Source organism: Diabrotica virgifera, chromosome 8, assembly GCF_917563875.1.
Source record: "Diabrotica virgifera virgifera chromosome 8, PGI_DIABVI_V3a".
In the NCBI taxonomy this organism is placed as follows: Eukaryota; Metazoa; Arthropoda; class Insecta; order Coleoptera; family Chrysomelidae; genus Diabrotica; species Diabrotica virgifera.
Window position 1 is genome coordinate 69,135,748 of NC_065450.1, and position 24,329 is coordinate 69,160,076.

Consider the following 24,329-nt stretch of genomic DNA (forward strand, 5'->3'; position numbering starts at 1 on the left):
CATGTTCAAACCCCATATGTTCAGTTTTATCCCAAATATTTTTAAACTGCTCTCGTTTTTTTAATTATCGTATTAATAAAGTCATCAATTTGTCTTATACAAAATGCAATACCATTTGATTTCTGTAAAATGTCAAATAAAAGATCAGTAAAAGGAAATATCTCTGCAAAAAATTTAAATCGAAATATTCTTTAAGCGAATGTATGTAATACCTAAGCACCCCTTAGCAGCAGTAACAGTCGGAGCATCTCACTTTCGGGAAGGCGATATGACGAGCGCTTCCATGGCATACCAAAATTCGCGCGACTAGTGGCTGCGGTCATTGAACCCTGACCAATTTTAAAAGGGACAACTGCATGACAAGCGGCGATTTTGAGATGCGCTTCTGCCAGGAGTGGACCTAATAGTTGAATTGTGAGCATATTGAGTTCGTTCGTACGCGATTAATTTTTAATATTTTTCAATGTCCATTGGCTAGGTAATATGTAGATTATTTGGATTAGGGAAAAAATTTTATTATTAAATATTAATTAACAATATATTTTCTTATATAGACGAATAAATAGGGAAGCGGCGCTTCCCCCGCTTCCATGGACCGCACGCCTCTGTTTTTTACTGCCTTTGCGACATTTTGTTCTAAAATAAATGCCACACCATTTCTGTACACACCATATCTGTACATACAGTACCTACCTCGAGACGTAATTTTCATTATCTATGCCCCCTATTAAAACTATCAAATACTTGTAATACATTTTCCCGTGAAATAGTATGAAACAGTTGATACAATTGATCCAAAAGATGGCATAACCCAGACATCCAAAGTGAAAGTTATCCTCCAACACCAAATCGTTTTATAAGGTCCACATAATGTTCAGAAAAAAAGTCACACCATTTTCAGTGTCGGGTTTGGGGGGGGGGGAGGGTGAGAGGGGGAATCGGTAAATTCGTAGTTTTTTACGTTTTTCGTTAATATTTCTAAAACTATGCGGTTTAGCATGAACAACCTTCTATACAAAAATTTGAAATAAAAAAGGCCCTATGCATAATCCTTCTAAAATGAACGTTTCCAAAGTTACGGAGGTAGTATAGTATGGTCCAAAAAAGGCCTAACCCAGACATCCAAAGTAAATGTTTTCGTCCAACACCAAATTGTTCTATATGGTCCACATATTGTTCAGTAAAAAGTTACACCATTTTGAGCGTCCGGTTTGGGGGGAGATGAGGAAGAAGTCGGTAAATTAGTAGTTGTTTTACGTTTTTCGTCAATATTTTTAAAACTATGCTTTAGCCTAAACAATGTTCTACATAAAATTTAAAACAAAGAAGGTTCTATACATAACTGTTGTAAAATCAACGGTTCCAGAGTTACGGAGGGTGAAAAGTGGAGGTTTTCCATACTTTTTATATTTTTTGGGCAATTGATGATGATTTTGGGTGGTGAGGTTGACGTTTCTTCAAGGCTTAAAACTAACATACCATCGGCCACTGAAATAGCAAATTTTATTTACAAAACACAATCCTGTTAAAGAAAATTTCTTTCATCAGTAATATATCACCAGTATATAGGGTGAGGCAGATAACTGGCCTATTAGAAATATCTCGAGAACGAAAGGCAACAGAATCATGAAAATTGGAATAAAGGGGTTTTGAAGGATGATCTATTAAATGAAAATATTTTCATCTCTTTGCAACTTCCGGTTATACCGGAAGTTGCTTATAACTTCGTTTTTTTAAACGGGACACCCTGTATATTTTTACATTTTTGGATTCTCCTCAATATCTTCTTTCTTAGAATATGAGATTTTGTAATATTATACAGGGTATTTTAAGAGATATTTACGTTTTTTTATTAATTTCGTAGCAAAATCCACACCCTGTAGAATTGTAATAGTTTGACATTAAAAACTCTGCTTACGTTTAAGTGATTTTTAGTATAGTCTACTATTGTTAAGAATCATTAGTATAGCTAATTTTGAAATTTTAGTATACAGGGTTGGTCGAAGCTCGGAATGAATATTTTCTGAGTTTTCTTAAATGGAACACCCTGTATTTTAGTATTTTAATGAAATGATATTTCATGGTACTTTTTTATTTTATAAGTATTCCCTATACCTAACTGCTTTAATTTGTGAGTTATTGGTGATTCAAGCTAAACATTAATTTCAACAAAAAATACGTAAAATGTTATTAGGTTTGCCGTGAAAATATTCAATCACAAATAATTTTTCAGAAATAAATACATATTAATCCAGACTGATCCTTAAAATTACCAATAATGGTTTAGCTATCAAAATACCTACGTAGTTAAGATTATTAGTGCGATTAACAATTAAGCACAAATTAAAGCAGTTAGGTATAGGGAATGCTTAAGAAATAAAAAAGTACCATAAAATATCATTTCATTACAATACTAAAATAGAGGGTGTTCCATTTAAGAAAACTCAGAAAATACTCATTCCGAGTTTCGACCAACCCTGTATACTAAAATTAAAAATTTGGCTATACTAATGATTCTTAACAATAGTAGACTATATTAAAAATCATTTGAACGTAAGTAGAGGCACGTGGTCCGCATGCATGAGAGTAGAATCCCCAGAAAATTGCTGAATGCAAGAATGCAGGGAAGAAGACCTGTTGGAAGACCTAAAAAGAGATGGGAAGACCAAGTCGATGAGGATGCCAGGAACTTTCTGGGAACGCGTTCATGGAAAAGAACAGCGGTAAATCGAAATGATTGGAGAAGCTTATTGAAGGAGGCCAAGGCTCGATTTGGGCTGTAGTGCCATTGGATGGATGGTAAGTAGAGTTTTAGATGTCAAACTACTACAATTCTACAGGGTATGAATATTGCTACGAAATTAATAAAAAAACGTAATTATCTTTTAAAATACCCTGTACAACATTACAAAACCTCATATTTTTAGAAAGAAGACATCGAAGAGAATCCAGAAATGTAAAAATATACAGGGTGTCCCATTTAAAAAAACGAAGTTATAAACAACTTCCGGTATAACCGGAAGTTGAAAAGAGATGAAAATATTTTCATTTAATAGATCATCCTTCAAAACCCCTTTATACTAACTTTCATGATTCTGTTGCCTTTAGTTCTCGAGATATTTCTAATAGGCCAGTTATCTGCCTCACCCTGTATACATCAGTATATATAATAAATTGCCCAAAAAATATAAAAAGTATCGAAAACCTCCACATTTCACCCTCCGTAACTCTGGAACCGTTGATTTTATAACAATTATGTTTAGGACCTTTTTTATTTTAAATTTTATGTAGAGCATTTTTGTATAAAACATTGTTTACGCTAATGCATAGTTTTAGAAATATTGACGAAAAACCCAAAAAAACTACTAATTTACCTACTTCCGCACTTATTTAGAAACACCCTGTATTGATGAAGAACGTTGCTAGTTGTTAAAGTACCTAACTTTTTTATTATCCCACATAAGCGAATGAATCAAAAAGCAAAATGTTTAGATGGCCTAAGGTTACAGTTGAGTTTTATTTTCAATATTTTATATAAGCTAGAATATTCCACAGGGTGTTCCAAACTTTGAGGAAAAAACACACTATCATTGTTACACCCGGTATACAATGACACTTATCTGTTTAGCAACAATATTATTACATCGATATTCTTGAAGAATAAAGCTATAACATATTAAAAAAATCACTAAAATCGAACAACAGGTTTAGGAAATATGAGACATTAAAAATAATACTTTTTTGGCGGAGTGTATAAATTATGCCTATGTTTCTATGACCTTATGTTATTTACTGCAAGTCACTTCAAAATTTACTATGAACCGATCAATTAACATTTATGTGTTTTGTAATATAATAGGCACAATTGTATAAATTAAAAATGTAGATTCAGTAGATGTTAATTTTTTACATTTAGGGTGTCAGTATTCATAGGAAATTCCACATTAGCACACTTCATTTTACGTTCTATTTTATACTTTTTCATTCTGACACTCTCCTTTATAAAGTTTAGAGTGTAGTCACTATTTAACACTGTAAGTATAAAAACTTTTTTTTTTTTTTTATTAATGGCTTTGACATAGCCAATTAGCCAGACTATTTGTTTTTTTTTTGTATGGTATTACAATAACAATTTTAAGTTAATATCTAAGCCTACTTATTATCTAAATTTACAGGGTGTTATAATATATTAATGAATACATTTTTCAATTTTGTGTGATATTTTTACAATTTTTAATTTTATTATCTAAGCCTATTTAAAATTTAAATTTACAGGACGTTACATATTCGTAAAGACATTTTAACGTCTGCTTATTTTTTGGAAAAAGAATTTCGTCTAAATTGACAGGTAAAGGACAATTTAGATCAATTAACTTTTCATACATCACTTTAATATTTTGTCTGTACTGTCCACACTCCAATATTAGGTGCTGTAGATCTCCCATTCCACCACAGGCGCAATATGGGTTATCACTGATACCTATGCTGTGTTTGTATGCTGGGGTGAGTGCGTGATTTGACCTCATTCTGTTTATTGTTTTTATAAATAGCCTATTTGATTCTTGTTTAAACCATCTCTCATTGGGAATTAGTGGTTGGCAATTTCTAAAATTTATTCCCGTTGTACTTTGGTTATATACACGTTGCCAATTTTGTTTGCAATGGTTTTTACTGATATTATCTATATCGGTTACTGGTAGAAGTATGTTGTTTATGTTTCGTTTGGTTAAAGCTGCAGATTTAGCTAATTTGTCGACTTCTTCATTTCCAAATATTCCAGAATGTCCTTTAACCCAACAAATAATAATTGAACTGCCCGAGGAAGTAATATCATAATATAGACTCTTAATTTCTATCTCAATGTGGTTTAGACTTTTTGTCGATTGGATAGAAGTGAGTTTGTCCACAATACTTCTACAATCGGTGAAAATGATATAATTGTCCATATACCAACAGAGGCTATATATTTTAGCGCAAGTAATAAAGCTGATAATTCGGCAGTATATATTGAAGCTTCATTAGGCAATCGGCATGATTCTTTGTATTCAGAATTCCAGTGATATATTGCACTTCCGGTTCTATTTTGAATTTTGGAGCCGTCAGTAAAAATATATTGAAACATAGGCCACTTGTCTTTAATTATTTTGTTGGTAATACTGCCTGGAAGGTTTGAATCCATGTAATTTGTTTGTATTATCTTGGAAAAGAGAGTTTCAGGAGGTTTAGTGTAAATTGGAGGTATTTTATTTTTGTATATTTGGTGTTCATACATTGTCAATTTTCTATAGCTTTCAACGTATATGGGGGTTTTTTTAGTACACCAATATTTGTGGCTTAAATCTAATGTATTCAAGTTACGAATAGTCCTTAAGTAGCTGACGTTTTTTGAAATAGCTCTAGCTACAAACTTATCTGTACAAAACTGTCTACGTAGAGTAAGTGGTGGTTCCTTATTAGCTTCAATCTCAATAATAGTAATAGGAGTAGATTTTAAGTAACCGAGACAGAGTCTCAAACATTTATTCCTTTGGATTTCAACTTTATTAAGATATCCTGTTGCCGCAGACCCATATAAATGACAACTATAGTCGAAAATTGGTCAAATCATTGAGCGATAGAATAGCAATGCAATATTGGGGTCAGCTCCCCAACCGGTTCTACAAAAAGCTCTAAGGATATTCATAGAATTTTCTGATTTCTTTATAATATAATGAATTTGATCCTTCCATAACAATTTACGATCCAAATACGTCCCAAGATATTTAACACAATTTTTTATAGGAAATTCTATTCTACCTAATTCGAAGGTGCCTTGAGGAATTTGGCGTTTTTTGGAGAAAAAACAAATTTCAGTCTTTGTCGTTGATATGGATAAACCTAGAGAATGGTAATCATTTTTTACACAATCTAATGTAAATTCAAGTTGACGTCTACAAATGTCTAGAGAAGAATGGGAGGTGTACAACACAACATCATCTGCAAATTGTAAAATATTAGAGTGTGGAGGTACTATGTGTTCTAAATCTATATTGTACAATGAAAAAAGGAGTGGACTTAAAATACTACCCTGTAGTATACCTATACTCGTTAACCTTGGTGGTAAAAGATTCTCGTTTATTTTTAAGTAAGTCCATCTATTCTTGTACAAGGATACAATGAAATTTGAAATTTTAACTGGCATTCCAAGATCTACTAATTTTTTATAAAGAATGTCTAAATTGATGTTATCAAACGCTGAAGTTACATCTATAAATGCTGCAGCTGTCGACGCCTGATTTGTAAAATTGACCTGTAAAGAAGAGACTAGGGAAGTGAGAGCATCTTGTGTAGATCTGGATTTTCGAAAGCCGTACTGAGATTTGGGAAGGATATCTTCGGACTCAAGCCAGTATTCAAGCCGATTTTTGATTAATCTCTCTAGAGTTTTTAGTATACAGGAACTTAAAGATATAGGTCTGTAAGATTCAACTTTGTTATCTGGCTTTCCTGGTTTTTTTATAGGTAATACAATATAGTCCTTCCATGCTTTGGGAATTAAATTTTTGTTTTGCCATATAGTGTTAAAAATTTGTAGTAATGATAGTTTGTATTCTGTAGGTAGAAAATATAGCATAGAATATGATATACAGTCCATCCCTGGAGATGAACTATTATTTTGCTTGAGTCCATGATTTAATTCCCATAATTCAAATGGTTTCTCTAGATTGAAGTTTTCTCTGGGTACGGTAACTGTAGCTTCATTTATTTGACTTGGAACCCAAGGAGGTGAAATCTTGAAATGGAAATCTTCTATCCATGCAGCTTCGGTGTTTATCGGAAGTTGATTGGACTGCTTTCGGTTTTTGTAGCGATTTACTTTCTTCCAGACGTCGCTGATTGGAGTGTTGGAGTTTAAGCTTTCGCAGTAATTTATCCAAGTTTGTTTTTTTCTAATTTTAAAAGTTTTCTTTGCTAAGGCATCTAATTTTTTGTATTCAATTAGATTGTGAAGATTAGGATTTGTTTTATAACGTCTATATGCTGTTTTGCGGTTATTTGCAGCTGATTCGCAGTTATTATCCCACCATGGTTTTGGTAGCTTGTTTGTAGGATATTTGTTATTGTTGTATGATTTTGGAATTGAAATGGTTGCGCATCGATTTATTTCGGCAACTAATTCTTCATAAGTTTGTGGTTGTTTTCCCGAATAAAAGTTCGATGAATACAAATTCCAATCTGCTTTATGCAAATTTCATCTTTTATGTGTATTGTCACCAGGTTGTATTGCTTGTTCCGAGTTTTCCAAGGCAATGATCAAGGGTAGATGATCAGAACCATGTGGATCTTGAATAACAGACCAAGTTAATTTAGATACAATGTCCTGGGTACATATTGTTATATCGATTGCTGATGGGCTGGAAGTTAGTGCAAGAGTTGGAGAACCATCATTTAAGTATAATAGATTACATTGTTCTATCGCCTCTAATAAAACTTTACCGTGAGTATCATTATTTTCGCAACCCCATGCCATGTTGTGAGCGTTGAAGTCTCCACCAATGATGAATGGAGAAGGAATGTGTTGAAAAAAATTGACCCATTCTTCAACCGTTACTCTAATACCTGGTTCTTTATATACGGATATTATATGTATAGGTTTCTTGATACACGAAAGTTTAACAGCTATGCAATTATAAGTAAAATTATAATTATCCAATAAATTTATCTCTTCTGTAATTATTTTATTTTTAATTAAAATTGCTGTGCCTCCGTACCCATCAGGGCGATCAGATCTAAAACAATTATATCCTGAGAAGTTATAAAATTTTTCTGGTTTAAACCATGTTTCTGATAACATGGCCACATATACATTTTTTTGAATAAGTAAGGCTTCTAAATTTGGTTTATTAGACACTGCTGAGCGACAGTTCCATTGTAAAAAGTTTATAGGGTTAGTTGTGTCTGACATGATGTTTGAAATAGTAAGTCTTCTTGTGAGATCGCTGCCGTACTTAAGTATTTATTAATATGTTGTGTAATCTCTGTTTTTGATTTGTCTAAATTTTCAGTGAGTTTTAATGAACTAATTATATTAAGAACCAATTCTAAAATTACATTATTTAATTGTGATGGTACTCCTTGTATTTGCAAGTTTGTTGTATTTGTATGCTCTGTATATTTAGACGTATTATAAATACCACCTTTTTGTCTAGGAATATTTTCTTGAGAAAGTATTTCTTTTCTAGCTGATTCCAAAGGATTGGGAGAACTTGGCCGGTGTCGCTTAAAATTTATTTTTTCTGGGTTATTACTGCTGAAGAACATTTGTGAGGAGAATTTCTTTAATGATGAAGCTGGTTGATTTGGAATTACTTGATAAGATTGCATATTCTGATTAGAATTGGTTGGTAAGGAAGAACTGCTATTTCTGGCAGCAATATTGGCATATGAAACTTTCGGAATTTGTTTACATGCATCAAAGAAATTTAGATTTAATGATGACATCGTATTCTTAATTTGTTTCTGTCTAGAAAATTCAGGACATGAACTTAGGTGTGTAGTCAGATGATTACCTTGACAGCTGAAACAAGTTGGAGTATATTCATTTACTGTACAATCTTTTGTATTATGGAAATCATGACATATGTTGCACCTGGGACGTGCTTTACAATTAAATCCAAGGTGTCCAAAACGGAGACAAGAGAAACATAATAGAACTTTTTGAACATAGGGTTCAACGTCTTTGATCACTTTATTAATTGTGATATATTTAGGAAGAGTTTGTGCTTTAAAATTAACAATACATGATTTTGTTGGAACTTTGTCTATTATTGTTTTATCTTCGATATGTTTCTCTACCTTTCTATTTATTCTTCTAACCGAGACTACTTCGAACTTACAGTGCATATCATATTGTTTAATTTTATTTTTGATATATTCTTCTGAAAATTCTATATCTATGTCCCTAATTATACCCTGTCTATGGAGTATAAACTTCGGAACGTAAACATCTAAATTGTTGTTTGTAAACAATGAGCAAGCTTTTTGATTGATTAAAAAATTGGCTGATTGGTAATCTTTAAATTTAATTCTAATTCTATTCTTGCCTATTGAATCAATACTAGTAATTTTGTTATCTAAATTCGAAAAATTAGAGAGTATAATGTCGCCAATTTTGATAGCATTAAGCTGACCTTTAAAGTTCGGAGTATTATTTTCTATATATGCATGGAAAGGTCCTACGTCACTGCTCTGATATAGGAAATGTTCTCTTATATTGTCTGTAGAATTATCAGATTTATTACTTACAGTTTCTCCTTTATTTTTTGATTTACCGTCCCATGTGTTATTTATATTGATGTCACTTTTCTCTATATTATCATCTTGATCCATCCTGTTAATATCTGGAGGTTTATCTGGAGGCTGGAGGTCTCCCTGCATAGTCCATATTAAATTTTAAAGTTTTTAATAATTGAACACTTTGTCGCTTCTAATTGACGTCTCCAAACGGAAACCCCAAATGGGGTAAAATAGATTCAAATACAATTAACTTCTAGGTTTTTCTTGGTCACTGGCAATAAAAAACTATTACGGATGTAATAGATCGAGTTTTACAAGCCCAAAATATGTTATTTCGCTATTTAAATAGTAATTTTCAGGAGCTGTTTTTTAGATGACTGTATTTGACGTCTACAAAAGTCAAAAGTGAACGATTAACTGAAGTATAAAAACTGTAATATATAATACAAGGTCTAGGGCCTATCATTTAAAAACATATTACCTTCTTCATGGGATTTTTTTTATTCAGTTATTCATGTTGAGTCGGATAACTTAGCTATTTCGGGAAATTTTCGGGAGGGGGCCTTTCCTAAATATAGATAATATAGTCGGGTTAGACGAATAACAGGCCTAACCTTGCATAAGGAGCTGCCCCAAATTTTATTTTTCTAATCTTTAGGGAGGATCAATGGTAGTATAAATTTAAAATCTCGACTGAATTGCGCCGTTGCGTTAGCCGCCATCTTGATTTTAAACTAAAACCGTTTTTTCTCAATATCTACGCCATTTTCAAATTTTCGACAACTAGTAAACGAACCAAAATTGATAAAAATGTGATTTTCTATAATTTCTGTTATTACAATTTTTTTGTGCGGTCGATATTTTCCGAGTTATGGCGGAAAATATTGACAGTTAGAGCATAGTTCTTGAATTATTTCGTTTATTATTAGTTTTACGACAAAAATGTACATATACAAAAATAGAGAGAATTAAATTCTACACAATTTTGATCTCTTTCATTTTTTTGCTAAAATTAATAATTAAGGTAGTACGTATGCGGTAAGGGCGCGAGCGTAAGACCTAATTGATTTTATAGTAATTGTTTTTGTTCAATATCTACGCCATTTTCAACTAAAATTGTTCAAAATATAATTTCCTACAATTTATTTTTAGCAATTTTTTTCATGCGGTTGATATTTTCCGATTTACATGGGAAAATAGTAAAAAGTGGTGGGGGGAGCGTAATTATTGAATTGAATCTTTTTTCCGAGCTGCCCCAAATTTTCTGATTCTATCCTTTAGGAGAGATCAATAGTAGTGTAAATTTAAAATCTCGACTGAATTCGGTTGAATTAGCCGCCATATTGATTTTAAATGAGAACTGTTGTTGCTTAATATATCCGCCATTTTCAACTTTCGACAAAAATGGTGGGAGAGAAAATTTTTGGAAATGCAATTTCCTACAATTTCTTTTGCACAATTTTTTTATGCGATCAATATTCTCCGAGTTAGGGGGAAAATAGTGGAACCGGAGGAGAAGCATAATTATTGAATTGTCTCATTTATTATTAACTTTACGACATAATTATACATAAACAACAATAAAGAGAATTATATTTTATACAATTTTTGAAACTTCCAATGAAACATCAACCAAACTAAGTACCTATATAAAAGACATAAATAATAACTTATATGCATTAAATTCACTTAATTTTATTAACTAGCGGGTTTTATTGGTTGAATTTTTCTGTCGATATTTTAAGTTTCATGTTAGCTAATATATTTTAATATTTCAACAATTTTTTTTTTAATTTTGGACCCTGTTGGTGGGAATTTTCCCCTCCCCCCCTTCTAGACCCGCCACTGGTTATCTCGAAAAATTTGTAGGAAATCGTAATTGCAACAATTTCAGTTCTTACACTTTTTGTCGAAAAGTTGAAAATGGCAGAGATATTGAACAAAAACAATTGCTATAAAATCAATCAGATCTTACGCTCGCGCCTTTACCGCATACGTACTACCTTAAATATTGATTTTATCAAAAAAATGAACGACATCAAAATTGTACAAAATTTAATTCTCTTCTTTTTGTATAGGTACATATTTGTTGTAAAACTAATAATAAACAAGATAATTCAATAATTCAATAATTATGCTCCAACTGTCACTATTTTCCCCTCATAACTCGGAAAATATCGACCGCACGAAAAAAATTATAATAGATGAAATTATAGAAAATCGCATTTTCAACAATTTCAGTTTGTACACTTTTGTCGAAAAATTGAAAATGGCGGAGATATTAAGCAAAAACGGTTCTCGTTTAAAATCAAGATGGGGTGGAATTCAGTCGAGATTTTAAATTTATACTAATATTGACCCTCCCTAACGATTAGAAAAATAAAATTTGGGGCAGCTTGTAATGCAAGGTCAAATGCTATCCCGACTGGGCTAAGAGGTTTCTAAATTTTGGGCTTCCGACAACTGGAGTAACTTTAAAAAAATATCGGAAAACATTACCAGTTAATTGTAAATATTATGGATTCATAAATGATAATTTTTTGCAGGCTTGTTTTATAAACATATTTACAATTTACTGGTAATATTGCCCAACAATTTTTTTTCCGAAATAGAAAAGTTGGTCGACTCGACATGAATAACTGAATAAAAAAAGTCTCATACGGGAGGCAATCATTTTTTTAAATCGTGGGCCCAAGTACTATTTAATTTTAACTGTAGAATAGTAGAATCTGTTTATTTGTTCATTCAGAGATAGAGTAATTATTGAACAATATTAATCGTTGATGAATCTTATTCCTTAGATTATAACGATTTTATGTATTTTAATTCACGAGTTGGGGCTAAAACCAGATAGTCTAATATACGAAATAAGGTCAAACTTTACCTACCTGTTTATTGGATAAAAATTTTTGGATATGTAATTTAGCATGTTTACGATTACAAAAAACAAAAGGAGTGCCCGCTCTTATTTTGTTCTAACTATAATTAATTAATAATTAAATAATTTTCAACGAAAACTTTTCGTTTATAAATTTGCAAAAGTCTGTGTGTTATTGCGTTGCCGCTCCTGCAATACTTAGAACAGATGTATCGATTGATTCTTATGTAGTTTTGTCTTCTGAATCCAAATCTGAAAACGGCATTTCGATATCTCTAACCGTCTTCGAGATAATCGACCTCAAAATCTAAAATGTGACGTCACAATCCGGTTATTTCCTACCACGCACTAAACGTCGTCAGCTGAAATCTTTGATTAGGAAGTAGGCTACTTTTTTTAATCTGAATTTGTTAAGCAAATCAAATGTTATTATTTACAGACTTTGACACTTCGTGAATGTCAAACTAAATTTTAAATTATTTAGCTATTAATAAAATATAAATGACATTTTATAGTGAATTTAATTATTATATAAAATAATATGTGTAATAAATCTATAAAAATACAATTTGAGTATATTTTGAAAGCAATAATACATATACTATATTAATAATGAATCAGTAGAAACGATTATTATTTAAATTTGGTAAATTATAACTCCACTCGACCAGCGCACGACCACACAACTCGAAACACAAGTACGCAAATACGGTTGCGTGAAGCGTGGCGCAAAGCCGTGGAATTTACGAGACTCGCTCGGTCTGTAGATCCAAGTAAAGTTCATCAGTAAAAAGTATCTTTATCATGTGTATTTATTTTACAATATTGGAAAATTGTTATTTAAAATGTGGTTTGGAATAAAAAAGTATGTTCTGATATATGAAATTACATCCTTCTAATGGAAAAAAATATTTGACGAATTTTCTCAAATTATGGATACCAACATCATTTTCATTTATAACTCTTGTATTTTTAATTTGACGAAGAAAAGTTATTCTTCATAAAAATCTCTTCTTGGTCTAAGATTTATGATGCAACCATCATGAATCAAATTTTATTAATTTTATACGAGGTATGTAAAAAAATATGAATTTCGAGTAAAGTATCTTTATAGTTCACAACATTTAAATTAGAATGATATACTTGCACATTAAAACATAATTTTTAATTCTAAACAGTTTTTCGTAATAGTAATTTTCTATATTTTGAATTTAAATACGTATATAAACAAAGTTTTCGTTATGATAATGCTCGAATTTTCAGCTTGTTTTTAATATATAAAAAAAAAAGTTTCGACCCCGGCAGATATTATTTCAGATTTTTTGGATCATTCTAAACAAAAAAGGTCTTTTGTAATTTTTCTTTAAAGTTGATCGTTTTCGAGTTATAAACAATTTAAAACTGAAAAAATATCGAAAGATGAGGATTTTCAAGGCTCAAGACGATCAACTTTAAAGAAAAATTACAAAAGACCTTTTTTGTTTAGAATCATCCAAATAATCTGAAATAAGATCTGCCCGGGGCGATTTTTTTTAATCATAAAAACGTAATTTTTTAATCATTAATTAATTATAGTTAGAACAATATTAGATCTGGCACCCCTTGTTGTTTGTAATTGTTAACATACTAAATTACAAATCCAATAATTTTTATCCGATAAACAGCTAGGTAACGTTCGACCTTATATAGCAGGGATGGGTAAAAACTTTTAAGCGCGGGCCAAAATGAAATTTTCAAAATGTCTTCCTGGCCGTAGAACTATAACCGCATTACATTTATGTGCACATGCGAAATAAAGATCTTATAAATTTTCTGCAAGAACAGCGTAAGCGTATCTGATATTCTTGATTACTTATTCTCCATTTAGTCTTATTAGGGAACATCCATAAATTGCGTCGTAAAAATTTCGGACTTTTTAATACCCTCCCCCTGCCGTCGTAAAGCGTCGTTTACAGTTGACCCCCCCCCTCATACCGACGTCGCAATTGCAACTCATGATCACCCTTTTTAGTGATTTTTTTTAAATTCCATGATATTTCTGGATTTTTTAAAGTTAGCTACCAAAGTTTATTTACTTACTATGTAGCTCATTAATATCGGCGTACTTTTTTCTCTCAATTTACTGTACAACTAATTAGCTTTATTGAGACAAAAGACAATACTTTTATCGGAGTTCCTATGCTTTCTTAACTGCATCATAGAAATCTTGATACTTATTTTGTTTTGATTTCAATACCATTTCTTTTATTAAGTATAAATACAATTTACTAACTAAATAAAACATAATATTTTATTTCTATGCATTCTTATAGAATTGTTTCAAACAGAGTATTCAGTAAATACATGAACAGTTTAATATTTATTGCTTCCAGACGTTGTTCTGTATAGAAGCGTTTGTTTAAATACATAAAACAATGTTTTATTGTTTGCTATTATGTACAAAACTGCTAGCAATATTATTAAGGCTGTGAGTGATAAAAACGAAATGAAAAGTATGCGATAAAAGTAATATACCTACTAATTTTTTTTAATTCTAAAATAGGGTATTTTTTTATATTCGTGAACATCAAACGACGTCGGATGTGCACTCATGGCCCCCTCTCCCCTGTCGTATACCGTCGTAATAAGCAAAGACCCCCTCCCCTTTTCAACGACGTAGTTTATGGATGTTCACTTATCTCTTGTTTGCCATTCAAAGCCTCCCTAAAGTTTTTTGAAAGTATAGATTAAGTCAACTTGACGCCATATTTTCGTTTCCGGAGGCAGGCCAGATTCTATTCATTTCTTGATTCATATAGACGGGACCATGTCTGTCTGGCCAGCTAGCTTGGTAAAAGCAAGTAATTATCTTTTTTTTTATTATTTCAGACAAGATGACAATAGCTGATCTTTATAAAGGAAATAATGTTTTCATCACCGGAGGGACGGGGTTCATGGGACAGGCCTTAATTGAGAAGCTTTTAAGATCATGTCCAGATATAGGAACTATATATTTGTTGCTAAGACCTAAAAAGGACGACACAGTCCGCCAAAGGCTTGAAAAACTTAAACAATTGCCAGTAAGTATGTTATATTGTTTTATAGATAGTTAAATAATGTTTTGTGATAATAGGGAACTTGCATAACATTTTAACTTTTAACGAAAAAAAAAAAAAATGCTATAAACCACAACAGAACATAATTTAAAGACGATTAAAATCGAGAGAAAATTCAAATTAGAGCACGCAGCCCAAAACCCGCCCTCATTGGCCGTGACGTCATATCGTTATAATCTTTGAGGTTCGCGCCATTAACTCATTACGTTTGATATTCGTTTACTTGTTGTAATCATTTTATGGTGTATCTCAGTTTTATAAATCTTTATATTTATAGGTGCTGTGAACTATATATTTAATATGATCCCTAAACCCGGAAAAAGACCGGAAAATGCATCTTCATACCGGCCTATAAGCCTTTTGCCTATGATTAGCAAAGTCTTTGAAAAAATGTACGTAAAAAGGTTGAAAACGATAATAGATGAACATAAAATAATTCCAGAACATTAATTCGGTTTCCGAGACAAACACGGAACCATAGAACAAGTGCATAGGCTAGTCAACCAAATAAACAAGGATTTTAACGCCAAAAGATACTGTTCTGCTACTTTCGTTGACATATCTCAGGTGTTCGACAAAGTATGGCACATAGGGTAAAAATAAAATAAAGAATCTCCTACCCTATCCTCACTTCCAGGTCTTAAAATCCTACATAGAAAATAGATACTTCCTTGTGAAGCACGGCACCGAACACACTAAGATATATCCTATTCACTCAGGCATCCCACAAGGCAGCGTTTTCGGCCCAATTCTATATCTTTTATACACAGCGGACATTCCAACATCTGGTACAACTACAGTTGCAACGTATGCAGATGACACTGCTATCCTGGCATCCCACACAGATCCAACAACAGCATCAAGGAATCTTCAATCAAACCTAAATAGAATTCAGCAATGGATGAAAATATGGCGCATCAAATATAATGGAACTAAATCACTACATGTAACATTCACGCTACGTAGAAAAACATGCTTCACTGTATATATTGATAGGTAATTGTCTAATTCCTCAATCCGAGGACGCTGAATATCTGGGCATGCACTTGGACCGCCATCTAACTTGGAAAAACATATTTTTACCAAACGAAAACAGCTTGGACTTAAATTGAGAAATATATATTGGCTCATTGGATGCAGTTCCAAACTATCTTTGGATAACAAAATTTTACTCTACAAGTCCATCCTCAAGCCCATATGTACTTATGGGATTCAGCTATGGGGCACTGCTAGCGTCTCCAATACAAATAACATCTTACAGAGATTTCAAAACAAGGTGCTGCGTGCCATAGTCTATGCGCCATACTATGTATCCAACGAGGTGATTCAACACGACATCCCCCTAGAATCCGTAAAAGAAGCCATACAACGTTTTAGTGTTAAATACTGTGAACGAGTGCTAGTACATCCTAATCCTAATGCGTTTGCCAGACAATTAAATGTGCGGGACGTCTTTGAAGTGCGTAGACTAAAACGGCAACTGCCGTCCGACTTGACCAACTGAATGTATTCAAGTGTATTCAGACTGATAACATTTTAGTTTTAGAATTGTAAAGAGGTTACTCACTGGAGTAACTCTCTACATGTCTGTATTTTTTTACCATAACATAGGCTTAATGCCCAATGGGCAGATTGCTGCACTCAAAGGAGTTAATAATAAAAAAATATATATTTAATAAAATTTGAGTGTTTTTGTTAAGAATTTTTTTTTAAAATGACTGAAGAGGGTTTTTTTAAAGGGCAGTATGATAACTTACCTATTATGAACATCAATATTAATTATTATGATTAGTTTATTTTAATTTTATAGTAAAAAGACTTCCAGAAAAATATTGTATAGATAAATATCATTCAATCTGTAATTTACATCTACCAAAATATACCAAAAGTTGTATTTTCTTTTTGTTCAAAATACACTTAATTTATTAAAAAAAAACTATTAAGCAGACAACACAGACATTAAATACTTACATTAAAATTATTTTCATATAAATGAAGACCTTGAGAATGAACTAAAATGTCGTTAATGTCCTGTCAATATGCATGTAACCACTTTAATAAACTCCGTTTTTTTATCGACTGGTAATCTTATAAATATTTTATTGGGGGCTTTAATGGTTTCATCACTATTCCAACATAGTCGCAAAATTTCTTGTGGTTTTTATGTAGGTATTGTTTTATTTGTTCTGTTTTTTCTGTATTTGGGTTAAACCCAGATTTACAAAGTATTATGTTACAAAATATCAACCTGCAAACAATTTAACGATATCTTTTTTAATATTTTAGGCCTTCGACGTACTAAGACAGGAAAATCCTGAAGTTTTGGATAAACTTAAACCCATCAGTGGAGATTGTGGCAGTGTAAATTTAGGTAACTATGTTTTTCTTCTACACTGCCCCGCAAAATTAAGCGGAAATACCTACAGGGGTACGAATTGCTGAAAACATGGCCAAAAGTCTAAATAATGTAATATCAATTTGGATATAAATGTATAATATAAGGTTTTCAACTTTGCTGATTACGAATTTTTGTCAAAATTTAAAAATTCAAAATGGCCCATCCAATATGGCGGACCCAATTTCATATATTTCGGATTATTTGAACATAAATAAGTACTGCAAAGTTTTTGATTTAGTCCAAGTAATGAAGCTTAAAATAGGACAAAACCTCGCAATTTTTACAGAATGGATCGATTTGCTTGAAAATTTGAAAATAAGTAGGGCATAGTCCAAGGATCAAAATCTATGTGATGCCAAAAGGCGCTTTTACCATGGGGGTGACTGCCACCCCATCTCGGGGGTGGAAATTTTTATTATATTTTGACCGCAAAAGTTGGTTTAAACATTCATTCTAAGTAAAAAACGTTCTATACATTTTTTTGATAAAATTAATAGTTTTCGATTTATTCGCTATCGAAAGTGTTAGTTTTATATCGAAAAAATCAATGTTTTTAATGAGTTTTTTGCTAATAACTCCAAAAGATTTCGTTTTATCTAAACAACTTTACTTCACAAAAATGTACCTTTTAAAACAATAAACAAAACCGTTTGTTTTAATTTTCTTTAAGATCAATAGTAATCGAGCTATACTTTATTATATGTTAGTTCTTCTTCGTCAAATGCTAAATATTGTAGTTTCAAAGTCAAAAGACGGGAAAACTATGCATTTTTCGAGGATAACTTGTTTAAACTAATTTAAAGTATTTAAAAATATCTATCTTCACAAATAAATAAAAAGTCTCTAGCTCAAAAATTAAGGGACTTACAATGAAAAGAAAAATTTCTATTTTATTCAGCTAAAAAGTGATCAGAAGCAACCCACTAATCACTACCCTAATTAAAATTAGTCATTGCCCTTACTTGGTCTTCTTTATTTATGTATTATATTATTAATAGGTTCTAGAAGTTTGACCGGCTTAGAATGATTAGTTTAAAAAAAAATGGAGTTAAAAGCGAACATCGAATTTTTGTAGTTTGGAAAAAAAAGGCTTTTTCTTCAGAATAAAAAGATTAGCATTAGGTATACGAAATGTTGAAAATATGAAATTGTAGCTTATTTAATTCCCAAGAACCTGGTTTGCAAAAATTGTTTCTACGGCAAAAATTGAGTGAGCTATTGACAATTAAATCTTGTAATAACATGCAAAAACTCCTTTATCAACCCTTTCAAAGTCACTTCTTTTTGCGACTGAGGATTTTAGAAAGATTTAATATTAACTGTCTTATAGGTCTTATAAAAACCTACAAAATTATTTTTTACCGAACTTTCTAAGATAAAAAATAAAAAAGTTACGGTTAAAAAATCAATATATTTTTTTGAAAAAAAAAAGGGAGTAATCATAATCATAATCAAAGTTAGCGGCGTTTTTAGTCATTGGCTTTATTCATTCTTTTTTATTTATGTATTATTAATAGATTGTAGAAGTTTGACTGGCTTAAAATGATTACTTTAAAAAAACTGGAGTTAAAAGCAAATAACCAATTTTTGTAGTTTGGTAAAAATGCAATTTTCTTCAGAATAGAAGGATTAGCATCAGAGATACGAAAAAATGTTTAAATATGAAATTATAGGTTATTTAATTCCCAAGAAATTAGTTTTAAAAAATTTTTTCTACGGCAAAAATTGAGTGAATCGTAATAATGAGTATATCGAAAAACATCAATTTTTTTTTATATAAAACTAATACTTTCGATAGCGAATAAATCGAAAACTATTAATTTTATCAAAAAAATGTATAGAACATTTTTGGCTTAGAATGAATGTTTTTATCAACTTTCGCGGTCAAAATTTAATAGAAAAATTTCTACCCCCGCGATGGGGTTGAAACCACCCCCGTGGTAAAAGCACCTTTCAGAATCATATAGATTTTGATCCTTGGACTATCCACTACTTATTCTCAAATTTTCAAGCAAATCGATCCATTCTGTAAAAATTGCTAGGTGAAAAGCTTCGCTTCCTGGACTAATTAAGCTGTTTACGGATTTGATGTCAAAGTTGAAAAATTCAAAATGGCGAATCCAATATGTCGCATCAAATTTCATAAGATATAATTTATAAACATGAATAAATTGTGAATAAATTACATGGTTGCGAGAAATTACATGGTTGCGAGTCGTGGGTTCTAACAGAAGAGTAAAATACAGGCAGCAGAAATGAAATACCTTAGACGAGTTTGTAACGAAGTCGTTGCGTTTGTTGCTCCAGGTAACAAAAATTCAGCCGAAGACAGAAGGTTCGCTTTTTAAGACATTTATTTAGAATCAAAACATTACAAATGATAAGATAATTAGTCTTAATTACTACTCGTTAATTTCGTTAATAAAATATATTTATAACCTACGTATCGAACATTAGGTTCTGATTGATGTGACGATATCTGGTACATGAATGAATACAACCGACGTTCGCGTGGATGAGGAATAACTACATTTATTAATATGAAATGGACATATAAGGAGAGGAAAGCTCGCTCAGCTCGCCAGCGGAAAAGACATGTTGGGAAATACGATCACCGCTCGCATAAGGATAAGTAATAGGAAATCTCACAATAAAACACTGAAAACTTTTGTTTTCTATACTTCCACAAAATTTATTATTTACAACTATGTGACTACAGCTGTTTCGGCAGAGTGCCTTTCTCAAGTGATATAATTTACAATGTGTTTGCCTTTTTAAGTCTCTAAATGAAGAGGTTGAGGAGTGGGGAGCTGTTTGTCTCGAGTTGGTCATTCAGAATTATATCTGTATTTTTCAGTTTATGAATTTCCATAGATTCTAAAAAAGATAGCTTTAGGCCTTTATTTTGGATATGCAGAATTTGAAACTCTTCATTGAAAGAATGATTATGATCTAGAAGGTGAAGATGTAGAAGTGTCTGTTTTTCTATTGTTGAAAGCCCTTTTGTGTTCTGCTATCCGTTTGTCAAAAATTCTGCCAGTTTGACCGATGTACGTTTTCGGACAGTCACGTCACCACAAGTTAGTTTGTACACACCACTCTGTAGTTGCTTTCTCTTTCGGCTTTTATTGTTCTTAATATATTTTCTTAAGTTGTTGTTAGTTCTGAAAGCTGGTATTATTCCTTTCTTTTTTATGTATCTGGCTATTTTTGTTGTTATCTTGCCAGTATATGTGAGAGCAGAAGGTACTGGGTTCTTTCTGTGGTGGTGGATACACTAATTTCAGGGCTTTATTATGGAGTTTTTGATTTAAAATTTTGTTAACTGTTTGTTCGTTATAGCCGTTGTTTACTGATATTTGTTTAATGATGTTTAGTTCTATCTCGAAGTTATTTTTTGTCATGGGAATTTCTGTCAGTCTATGTATCCTGCTATGGTAGGCTGCTAATTTGTGTTGTGTACGATGGGATGATGAATTGTGTATAGTTGTGTCAGTATGGGTAGGTTTATGATATACGTTTTGTAGCTCATGTTTGTTGTGTAGTCTGGTAATGGTTACATCTAGAAAGTTTATGGAATTATTCTGTTCTGTTTCTGTTGTAAACTCAATATTACTATGAAGTGAATTAATGTATGATAGAAATTGATCAAGTTGTCTGTTAGTTCCTGTAAAGCATACTAGTACATCATCCACGTATCTCCACCAATATAAGAACTGTTTAAATACTTACGGGATGTTTAGAAATTGTTGTTTCAAGTTGGTTCATAAATATATCTGATAGTAATGGGCTTAGAGGATTACCCATAATAAGTCCTGCACTGTTGTTTGTGTATATTTGACTATTGAATTCAAAATAGTCTTGATTTATGCAAATTTCAAGGAGGTGTAAAATTTCAGATGCAATGATCGTATTTGTACTATTATGGTCTATAAGATTTTTAACTAAAACCAAAGTTTCTGTAGGAGGAACACTAGGAAAAAGATTTTTTACCTCAAATGAAATTAGTCTGGAGTTGTTGGGCAATTGAAAATGTTGTATTTTATTAACTAGTTCTAGTGTATTTTTTACGGTGAATTTAGCTGAAAATTTAGTGTATTCTGTAATAATATATCTGACAGTTTTTTTGAAAGTTTATATGACGGAGCTGTATAAAACTGTATAAAACTTGTGTATCCACCACCATAGAAAGAACCCAGTACCTTCTGCTCTCTCACATATACTGGCAAGATAACAACAAAAATAGCGAGATACATAAAAAAGAAAGGAATAATACCAGCTTTCAGAACTAACAACAACTTAAGCAAATATATTAAGAACAATAAAAGCCGAAAGAGAAAGCAACTACAGAGTGGTGTGTACAAACTAACTTGTGGTGACGTGACTGTCCGAAAACGTACATCGGTCAAACTGGCAGAACTTTTGACAAACGGATAGCAGAACACAAAAGGGCTTTTAACAATAGGAAAACAGACGCTTCTACATACGCACTTCACCTTCTAGATCATAATCATTCTTTCAATGAAGAGTTTCAAATTCTGGATATCCAAAATAAAGGCCTTAAGCTATCTTTTTTAGAATTTATGGAAATTAATAAACTGAAAAATACAGATATAATTCTGAATGACCAACTCGAGACAAACAGCTCCCCACTCCTCAACCTCTTCATTTAGAGACTTAAAAAGGCAAACATATTGTAAATTATATCACTTGAGAAAGGCACTCTGCCGAAACAGCTGTAGTCACATAGTTGTAAATAATAAATTTTGTGGAAGTATAGAAAACAAAAGTTTTCAGTGTTTTATTGTGAGATAAAATGAACTTCCATCAAGTAACGGTCGAATCCATCAATTATTTAATAGGAAATCCGTCGGATTCGTTCAACACACCAAAACGACGGCGGAAAATGGTCGGGATAACTCACCTCTTATACCTCGTCGTTGTTTATTATTCTTCGATCAACGCTCCAAGAATAATCATCAACTAAGCTTTTCGTTCCGACTTTTATATCGTCAGAGACGGTACAAAAACACGTTTTACTTAATTCATTGGCGTACTCTAGACGATAAAATTATATTATCGTCACAAGTTCGAGGAGTTACCAAAAGAGATAAACTACGAAACACTCAAATAAGAGAAGATTTGGAAATAGAGTCAACCTTAGAATATATAGAAAGAAGGCAACTTAGTTGGTGGGGTCATCTTCAGAAAATAATGGATTAATTTGAAATCGGTGAAAGAAATTTGGCAGGCAAAAAGGCAAAAAAGAAAAAAGATAGGTAGACCACGACAAACATGAGATAGAACCCTAGGAAACATATTTGAAGAAAGGGAAACAAGGAACAACCTGGATGGAAGCAAGGACGCTGGCCAGAAATAAGAAGGAATGGGTCTTTGCACATAATGTAAATATATAGCAGAATATTAGTTAAGTTTAAGATTAAGTTGGATATTAATATTGAGTTGCTTTTGTGTTGTATTATAATGTATTGTCGCCCTACACCACTATGTGGCAACAGGGGTGTTGAAAATATATGTATATAAAATAACGTGTCTTGATGTTTTTTAGGACTGAGCGAATCAGATCGACAATTGTTGATAGACAACGTCAATATTATATTCCACTCAGCAGCATCAGTACGTTTTGATGACTTCTTAAAATATGCAATTCTTTTAAACGTTCGAGGAACGAGAGAAGTCGCACAGTTAGCGCTTGAATTAAAAAATATTTCAATGTTGGTGCATGTATCAACAACGTACTGTAACTGCGACCGATCTCTGATTGAAGAAAAACTGTACCCTTCACATGGTACCTGGGAAGAAGCTATTAGATTGGCAGAAGAATGCGACGAGCAAATTTTAAACGTTCTATCACAAAAATACATAAGCCCAATGCCCAACACATACACGTACGCCAAACAGTTGGGTGAACAAGTAATTAACGATATGTGTAATGGAAAAATTCCTACTCTAATAGTACGTCCTTCTATTGGTGAGTATACTTTCTTCCTTTTTAGGTGCCGTCTCTAATAGAGGTTGGCGATGAGTTCTGCAAATTTGTCTCTATCCTTTGCTCTCCTTATTAGGTTCTGGATGTCTATCTAGTTAGTCTTCTTCTGTCCATCTTTGGACATAGGCCTCCCCAATCCTTTTTAATTCTTCTCTGTCTGTCGCTACAGTCATCCACTTAAACCCACGAATGGTTTAAGCGTTGTCCACAAATGTTTATAGCTTTTTCTTCCCATTCTACTCTTTTAACAGTGGCGGCTGTTCAGGGTCGGCAGTGCCGACCCACATATTTATGGACACATAGATTTTTTAAATATTTAATTTAATCAGAGTTGATGATATTCGTTTCTGTGAAATAAAAAAATATCTGTGAGATAATACAGACTAAATTTTATTCATTGTTTTTAAAAGAATTCGATCGATCCGATACGTTAAGTGATCCCTGTGCGCTGTGCGCACTATACTGTGCGCACTATATAGGACTGAGCGAGTCCTAGTCATGCACCCGATTGCGATAGGCCCGCTTCGGCAAGCCGTCCCCAGACTGACGATTTGCTTGTAATAAGAAACTATGGAATATTAGCCGATAGGCAACCAATTATACATCCCCCGTATTCATTTGAATGGCAAGTGCGGCAGATGCCAATCTACCGATCGGTGATCTGCAAACGGC

At 32.2% G+C, this 24,329-nt stretch overlaps 2 protein-coding genes across 5 annotated transcripts in view; one reads left to right on the forward strand and one right to left on the reverse strand.

Moving 5' to 3' along the window:
- LOC126889443 (putative fatty acyl-CoA reductase CG5065) overlaps nt 1–24,329 on the reverse strand; it is a 268,588-nt gene that overhangs the window by 88,113 nt on the left and 156,146 nt on the right. The gene's annotated exons all lie outside the window — the stretch shown is intronic.
- LOC126889445 (putative fatty acyl-CoA reductase CG8306) overlaps nt 3,876–24,329 on the forward strand; it is an 84,254-nt gene continuing 63,800 nt past the window's right edge. Inside the window, exons 1-4 of the mRNA XM_050657760.1 lie at nt 3,876–4,034; nt 15,023–15,213; nt 17,536–17,620; nt 23,217–23,639. Coding sequence (XP_050513717.1) covers nt 15,028–15,213; nt 17,536–17,620; nt 23,217–23,639 — 694 coding nt within the window. The 5' untranslated portion in view covers nt 3,876–4,034; nt 15,023–15,027. The remainder of the gene's footprint in view (nt 4,035–15,022; nt 15,214–17,535; nt 17,621–23,216; nt 23,640–24,329) is intronic.